We start from the raw sequence: 8,764 nt of genomic DNA, 5'->3' as shown, positions 1-8,764 counted from the left end.
CCTCTGCATGTGGGTTTAACAAGATAACGTCCATTTAGAAATTGGGAACAATTAAATTACACTGAAATGCAGTCAAAGCTGGCATCAGTAATAATTAGTTGTGCCAGATACGATACCCTTTGCACCAGCCATAAGAGATTTTTTTGCACCGAGTTATAGAATGAAGTAATAACTGAACTACAGAATAAATCAACAGAATGATACTATGGATGAGCCTTGTAAAAACATGTTAGATGTACTAGACGAAGCATAGATAACCTCTTTTGTGATACTGGTACGAGTTCCTCTTAGCCTGGAAAATGAATGCTGTGTTACTCGCTCATCAATAAAATTGTTTGAGCCACACCGAAGTGTGAGGAGAGACACAACGGTGTGTTATAGATAACGCGAAGGCAGCTACGAGGCAGAGCAAGCCGCTTGAAAGGGCTTCTGCTTTTCTAATGTGATACTTCACAATATAAAAGTCTGAACTTTATAAAACTGAATGTACAATAAAGACTTCACTGCATGCATAGAGCAGTGTTTTAAAGACCGATCAGATAACTCAGTTTCTTACTGTTTCTGAAATCTTATCTAATCTCCCGACATCATTTTCACAAACGCTGCTGTGTTAACATTGYGCAGGATGGAATGAAGCTATTGTGCTTTATCTGTTGGAATGGCATTAAAAGCTTTTTTACGTTCAGGGGAATTTATTTATCAATTATTTTTTAACATGCTGCCAGAATGGAAAATAAGAAGGTGAACCTAACCTCAGGAGAATTTAAAAGGTGACAAAATTTTACAGAGCTGTCAAGCTCTCAGGTGGCTCAAGCAGGGTGACAAATTCTTTGGCTTCTCTTCTGAAATAGTAGACACCCTGGGGAGGGGAGTAGGACTTTCATTTCAGGCACCTTCCCATGGGAAAAAAAGGAGACAGAAATGTCCAATAGGTGGAGAAACACTGTAAAGAAGGGAGAGAAGACAAAGCAAAACAGGAAAAGGGCAAAACCAGAAATGAAAAAATAATCAAAAAGAAACTAATAGCAGTGAAAACCAAACAAACATTCTCAAAGGGATGGAAACRGAATCTGGAGGCAAACTTAGCGCTGAAAAAGAGAAACCAGACACAGAAAGAAAGYGGTGACCAGGGCTACATCCTAAGAAGAAATGAGGGAAGCAGACAACATTGGGCTAGGTTTTCTATTCTTTTCATTTCACTTCTCAGCTCTCCTAGCAGCTTTCCTGGTACTGAATAAATCTGCTGGTTGGCACTTTCCACAGAAGTCCTGCTACCCTCTCGCAGACTCTTTAGATCATGTGCTCTGTCTAGAACAAGATCCGATTTGGGACTTGTCTGGAGACGTTCTGGGGATGGAGGCACAAAAGGCATTTTCTGAGTTCAGCAGAAAATGACAAAAGAGGCAGGAAGTTTTTGCCCTAAACCCAGAAGCCCTGTAAGCCTCTCCCAAAGTCAGTCTTTTATTTCTCCTGGRCATTGCACAGCTCTGTGCGATAAAAGTGATTTTGAAAAACAGGTGGTTTCGGAGGGAGTGGAGGCCAGCCTTGCGTTTGCAAGAAGTCAGCTCTCTTCCGAGTTAGGACCAACTGCTTTTCTGTAAGGGAACAGATGGGGAAGCTGCTGCTGGCTCCCCTGGGCTCGGAGTGCACGCAGCTGGAAACAAGGAGCTGGGCTGAGAAAGAGCTTGTGATAAGAAACCTCACTTCCCAAAGCACCGCCTTGCCCACTGTCTGTCCATGAACTTATGACACTGCTGGTAATTGTTATTAACTTCTGTGGTGTCAGATCAACCCCACTTACATGAGGTCCACACCAGTCCTCAATCAGACATCCCCCCAACTTTTCTGATTCATATTCTGGAAGGTGGCTAGCTATGTCTGAGTAGTAAATCAGTTCACTGTTGATGCTCTCCATCAGAACCATCAGTCCATAGTTTTTGGATGTCAGTCAAGGCAGCSCAGTCAGTTGTTCCACACTTACCTGCGCCATAGCCACGTAGATGGACATCCCAAGGACCAGGTGCAGATAGGAAACAGCAATAGTCCCACCACAGGCAGTGCTGGGGGGTGGGGGGGAAGGTGCCTTCAGCAGCCCCTGCAAACTGCTCTCTTCCAGCATCCAGGCACCATTATACTGCTGCTGAACAGCCCTCACGGCTGGTCCTGGGGCTTGCCCCAGCCTGAGAGCTCTTCTTGAACTGCATCAGAGGGGCAGGTCATCCGCTGGGATGAAGCCCTGCCACCCGCAGACCTCTGCCCTGACCCAAGGGAGACACTCGGCTCCTGCAGCAGCTGCGGAGAAGCAGGGGCACACACAGCTATTGCCTCCAGAAACGGTGCTTGCTGGGGAAGTCCCTGCCATGTTCAGACACTGCTGCTCTGGGGAGCGTGCCTGAAGAGCCGTAATCAGACACAGAGGTGTGTTTCCAGTCAATCTGTGCTAATGAGAAGCAAGAACGAAGGTGGTATTTAGCCTCCCCTCCCAGCTCTGTGCACAGGGTGGCTGGCTCCAACCATACGACGGCTGCTGACTCCGATTGCTGTGGCTGACTGATTGCTGTGCATTTCAGGTGACTCCAAAGGGTGGAAGATGCTGGATAAGGCCACCCTGCTCCTGTTCCTGCATTTAGTCTCGTGCTCCATCTGCTCTCCTCTCTACCCAGCTTTCAGGTAGGCTGACGAATGCTTCGTCTGCACCGTAACACTTGCCTCATCTCTCAAGCCTAGGTGTTTAATAGCAAGACTTAGACTACAGGGGCATTTTGCAGTCATTTACCACTGATGAGACACTTCAGTGCTGATGGACAAAATGCTCCCCATGCCCCATCTGTTCATTCAGCCCTGGCCGGAGCCCCCTCCTGCTATTACAAGCACGTTCCCYGCTCCTCTGGCTCAGTTTCCAGCACAGCAGCAGGAAGTTGTGTCACAAAATCTTTCTTTACAGATGCCATTTCGGACCTCAGYGAGGACAGGCTGCCCTGCCCCTCCACCTGGGAGGAACAGGAAGGTGTCCTTGCCCTTGCTGCARCAGTCTTGCAACGCTGCAGTACTGTACTTGGTACACCCAGCACCCTGCGCTCTTACGGCACCCTGTGACACGGCTCGTGTCCCTCTCTGACCCCCTGGGCGCAGGCAGTCCCGGGGTGGTTCCCCGCCTTCCTCTTTCACATCTGAGGGCTGACACGGCAGTTTGTACCTCTGCAAAGAGGGTGCAAACACACAGCCTGAGGGCTTCTTTTAAGATTAAGTGAAGTGAAGCCAGCACTAGGCAAATGGCCTGCTCTGGGTTTAGGAAAATCRGGGAGGTACCTGGGTTAGCAAAAAGCAGCCAGCTCTGCTTTCCAGAGCTCTCCTCAGCTCTTCATCCCTTCGTCTGCTGCTCCCCGACACAGCAGCCTGGCTGCAGTCCTCAGCCCTGCTGCAAAATAAGTACCTGCCAAACTGAAAAACAGATGAACCATGAACAGATGAACATGCACCAGTAAACTTATTTCTCTTCCCTGGCTTCCTTTTTGGGAACACTGCTAGCGTAAGGGTGCTTGCCAAAGAAGGCAGGTACCTGGCATGGAATATTTCAGTCTAAAYAGTAGGTTTTGGAGTTGAATGCTGGGTCTTATAAAGGGAAACCTGACAAACTCCAGAGCAGCCAGCACTACTGACTCCATCATTGATTAAAAAGTTGTGCCTCCAGGCAACCTGCATTGAAATCACAACTGCAGATATTTCAGTGCATGARCATAAGAGCTATTAATATTTCAATTACTGCCCTGCTGACTGTTGAGTATTAGTATTACTTCCTACCACCACAAATTGATGGATACACAAAATTGAGCACTAGGTTTTGTAAAGTGGATTTGCCACATCCCATAGGAAATGCTTTACCTTTGTGGCRAAGCCACAGCATAGGGATACCAGAATCAGTGGGGCTTTGCTTGGGATCACTGGCAGCTCAGTGACAGGGAAAATGCACTTGAGACAGCTATGCTAAGTATCTTTCACTGCTGAAAGAGCATCAAGGCAGTTTCTAGCTGGGAAGAATGACAGATAAAACTTGTGTTACTCTTGAGCTGGAGATGGCAAGAGGAGAGAGATAAAGCAGAACAGGGAGTGCAGGTCAAGATGACCAGTCACTGACTGATGTCTGAGCCTGCTTAGTGGCATGCCTTGGGTTTTTCTTGCAGGTACAATCCAGGGCCTGTTGTTGGCAAGGCCATGAACTTCCAGCCACAGGACAACGGCCCATTGCAGAGCCATAACCCCTYGGTGGAGGAACAGGATGAGGAGGGTTTGCTAACAGACCCTGCTGAGGAAAGGTTTGTACCTTAGCTCTCAGTCCGGCTGCAGCAAGGATGGTTATTTCTGTCTGAAGCACAGAGGATTCATCCCTGTACCAGCAGGGACCATGCAGCAGCTTACACTTCCCCTGCATGAGGGTTTTCTGGAGCCTGGGAATAACCATAGGTTGGAGCTGCCAAAGGCTCCTTTCACTCCTGTCCCAGACATCCTTCGCAGCCCTGCAGGTCTCCTCCTCCTTCCCACTGGTTTTCTGACTTCACTTTTTTGAGTGCAGATACTGAGGAACAGTAGGTAATACTTTGTTTTGCCMACTGCCTCCCCATCAGGACTGAACTCTCCCAAATCCTTTTACTCTCCAACACAACAGTCCAATACCAAAGCATTTATGGTACGGTTACCTGCCCCGATCTCAGTGTTCTCTTTGGTGTATTTTGACATCTGAAACGTCCATTTCTTACCCAGAAGGTTCATTGCTAGTTCAGTGAGCACACCTTGTACTTGTCTTTCACCATTAGGATGCAGCGTCATGCCGATGCCATATTCACTGACAACTACCGGAAATTCCTGGGGCAGATTTCTGCACGGAAATTCTTACAGACCATTATTGGCAAGCGGCTTGGGTAAGCCACATCATCTTGCTATCCTAGGGCTAATATTTTGCTTATTACACTGGGCAGTTTCTTTTGTACATGTCAAAATAAGGAAATGCCATCTTCTGCAACAAAAGAGGTTTCCTGCTGTTCCCCACACCTAAGGGCACTCTACACCCCCTTTTCTAGGATTCTTCTTATCACAACTATTATTAAGCAGCATAATTAATCCTCCCCTATCAGTGCCAGGTCAGCTGAGATCTCTAACTGGCCAGCAACAAGCAATAATCTTTGTGGACAATAGTTGCAATGATCATTCACYGGTAGAAACGGTTATTCCTGGTCCTGGTCTGAACACAGAAAACAGCCACCCCTCTACCACTCCTGTAGCTTTGGCTAGACAGATCAGTTACTGCCACTAAATAAGACCAACCAGTCAGATGCAAGCCAGCTCTCATCTCTCTCCTAACACAGGAGCAAATACAGCCGACCAATTTCTTAATGCAAAGACACAGAACGGCCAGAGGCTGACGCCCAGCTGGTTCCCTTGCCCTGCCCTAGCCGCTATTTGAGCGAGGGACTGAAAAGCCCTGCAAATAGCACCAAGCTTTTCAGAAAGCATTGCTAACACTGGTTCCGGTCTTTGCATAACAGAAGCAGTGGCAGCAGCCCAGGGGACAGGGTGCATGAGTTTCTGACAAGGCGCCAGTCTGACAGCATCTTGATGGACAGCCGCTACCACCAACAGATGGTACTAAGGGACTTTCTGGGAGCAATTTTGCAGAATCAAAGGTAGGTGCTCACAACAGGAATAAGACAAGGTTCTTACTGCAGTTTGGTTTTCAGAAATGAAGCTGCTGGATTAAGTATTATCCTTCAGGTACACTCCAGGAAAAAACAAAACTCCTCTCTGACCGCACAACCCCTCCTCCCCTTACACGGGCAAGCAGGGTGCGGATAAGGAACAGCCCACACCACACGAAGTACCGTGTCGCTGCTTTGTCTCCTTATTGCACAGAGTTTAGTACAATAGTGGAAAGAATTTTTTCTCAAGCCCAAATTATGACATGATTGTCCAACTCTTCTTTTTCACAGGCCTCAGGACATCAACAGCAGTCACTTAGAAGGCTTTCCCAGCACCCTAGCTAAACTCATGTAAATATTTTTCCCCCTTTCATCTCCCTATGCTCTGGTGAGTATTGTTCGCTGCCTGTTCAATTCTGTGCCTCACACTACTTCTGAGGTGCACTGAACAAGCAGTTTGAAGGCTCTCCCGCACCAAAGCTAAGTCCCATTACTGTCAATGAGAGAAGAGAAAAAGCTCTGCCTCACTCTGAAGAGAGAGACCTCTGAGTGATGTGAAGCCCTAGGCAATGGTTTCCCCAGGAAGCCTTTCTGGCCCGCTTATTCTGGCCTGAGCCCTCACACACACAYACTGATCTCATGGCAGGTCTATCAGCAAATCCAGCAGAACTCAAATGCCCTTTCAGACAACTGGGAATCAGRCAATCCGCAGCTGCTTGCATCAATTAAGAGCAGCCTTTTAAAGCTATCTGAGATAGTGTGCTTGAGTGTCTAAGCTAGAACAAAGATGGACAAATGTCCCTCTCAGGGAGTAGATCCTGCCTCTAGATCCCTGGGACATCTTAGGTTTCCCCTCTCACTATACTGAATAGATGTGAGGGAGTCTAGTTTTCTGCTCCCTCTTGCTCCTGAAAATAGTCACCTGGAACTTGAAATATGCTCTAGTTCTTGCCAGCGTTGGGAGCCAGCCAGCAGACAGTCTACCGCTCCATCCTTGGTAATGCTTTTATTCATACAAATGCTTGCTTTCTTATATGAACCAACTTCACCTTATTCCTCTGTCACAGAAATTAATCCTGTCCATTCCTAGTCAGCACAATTTAAAAGGGTGTGAAGAGCCCCATCAGTGCGTTTAAAGGGAGGGAGGAAGACATTTACATTTGTACCAGAAGAACTTTACATAAATCACAGCTGTGGATTCAGCTTGGAAAGCATGGCGTTTCGGCATCTCACTTACTGCCTTCTGCCAAGCTCGAGTTGTTTGCATGCACTAGTTCTTCCCACAAGTAAGGTCAGCTGGGAGAAGCCTCTTAAGGAGTGAAAAAACTTCAGTGTGTGCTCACGAATAACACACAATTCTCTGTTCTTCTGTCCAGAATAATTCAGAGCTCATGGACATAACTGTACAGCAAACCATTCACAGCAACGAAGACACATTCCCCGATGTGACCAGCTGGAAACTGATGCATACACTCCTCAGTCTCCTTGACAAGGAACACAATTATGATGCCCAGTTTAATTTACTTCAGTCTTTACTATTAATTCCTTCTCTAAATACTAGTCTGTGTATTGAATGAGGGAAAAAACCCTCAGAGGTTTAACCTAACGCTGTTTTGTACAAAGCCAGACAATCAGTACACTTCTAATCCTGCAGAGATATTGTCTACTAATTAAGCTTTTCAAATTATGAAGCATAACAAGAAACCTGCAAAGTCGTCATCTGTTTGAAGGTGGCCATATATTTATTAATCAGACCAAGAGGCACCTTTAAGCAACTTAGTAAATTGATTATAGTCTCCTGTAAGTAGAGGCTGACAGTACAACACAGTTTGGATCAAGGTGAGGTAAGACAGGGATCCAGGTTACCTACCATCTGTTAGAAACACCACTATGGGCTGTTATTGGCTCCTTGATACAGAGCCCTTACATCAAATCTGAGCTCTAGAAAGGCTTACAGAGTCCAGCTTAGAGCTGTTTGAAGCTACGGCTTTGCTCTGCAAGAGTTAAAGGAGATGCCCATGCATCAGATGGGCTGTCACTATGCTTTAATTCAATGTGTTGTCAAATGGCTCTGAACTCTACCATGGCTAAGATAACAGCTGGAAGTGTTTTCACTATCCTTTAAAGAGGAAATATTTTATTACCCCAATACTCTCTCACATAGCCACCTCCTTCCCTGTCACCCCAATTATCCTACTGTTCATGTAATAATTGTATCTTTAGAGATGTAAATATCAGGATGGGGTTTGCTTTCCCATCATTAGCAGGAAATAAAAGTTGTTATAAATAAACCTGTCCAAGAGCAGGTCAAGACGGCTCTTTGTCTATTGAAATGTTAGTTTCTTGATCCTGTGCCCAGAATGGATGACGTTGCTCAAAGACAGCAGGCAAGTGCACAGAGAATAAGTAAATGCTGTGCTAATGAAGACTCCAGGTCCAAGGCAGGGTCCAGTGCCAACAGCTCAAGACTAGGCTAGAAATACACACACAGAAACCTCTGAAAGCATTCCTCCCTGCAGCTGAACAATGCTGTCACAGTCTGCAGTAGACATCATCCCGTTTTTCTTCATGTGACCATGTTCTAGGATAACAGGCTCCAACACGTGTGGGAATGACACCTGCACCAAATCCCTACAGATTACATTCACCCTATTGAGGTTTTACAATTCTAGCATTAGGATAGTATTACTAACACCTCAGCAAGACAGGAAGCAATGAGAGTATGCTGAGGGAGATCAGTGAAACTATGACAGCAGGAACATGCGATAACCTTATGCAGGCATTTCAAAATGTTTTTGAAAAGCTGTTGTGTAACAATGATCACAACACACTTTAAAAATTTCTTAGGAGTTCATTCCAAGAACGAGAATCACATAAAAATGAAGCAGTTTAAGTAGTCAGTAGAAACCATCACAAAAGAATAAAACTTTCGCAGCAGCATAAAAACTGTACTGGAGACTCAAAAAAAAAAAAAAAAAAGCCATCAAAAAAAAAAAAAAAAACCTTTGGAAAGACCTATATCTGTATCAATAACCAGATGGCTGAGCACAGCTATTTGGAATAAAGGGTAACCC

General features: G+C 45.9%; 1 protein-coding gene across 4 annotated transcripts; it reads left to right on the top strand.

The window, feature by feature from the left end:
- Positions 1-2,512: 2,512 nt before the first annotated feature.
- Positions 2,513-7,416, top strand: GHRH (growth hormone releasing hormone). Of its 4 annotated transcripts, none has more exons than XM_085313872.1 (6): positions 2,513-2,670; positions 4,182-4,313; positions 4,812-4,916; positions 5,544-5,678; positions 5,982-6,041; positions 7,067-7,416. In XM_085313872.1, the coding sequence occupies exons 1-6, from the start codon at positions 2,591-2,593 to the stop codon at positions 7,089-7,091; spliced, it is 537 nt and encodes a 178-aa protein (XP_085169998.1). In that variant the 5' UTR covers positions 2,513-2,590; the 3' UTR covers positions 7,092-7,416. The 4 variants fall into 4 exon arrangements, with proteins under 4 accessions (XP_085169998.1, XP_085170001.1, XP_085169997.1 ...); XM_085313875.1 differs by having other exon boundaries at positions 5,982-6,078; XM_085313871.1 differs by having other exon boundaries at positions 5,541-5,678.
- The last annotated feature ends 1,348 nt before the right edge of the window (positions 7,417-8,764 follow it).

This window comes from Rhea americana, unplaced genomic scaffold (assembly GCF_003343005.1).
Source record: "Rhea americana isolate MKP2758 unplaced genomic scaffold, rheAme1 scaffold_4, whole genome shotgun sequence".
In the NCBI taxonomy this organism is placed as follows: Eukaryota; Metazoa; Chordata; class Aves; order Rheiformes; family Rheidae; genus Rhea; species Rhea americana.
This window is presented reverse-complemented; position numbering and strand designations above follow the sequence as displayed.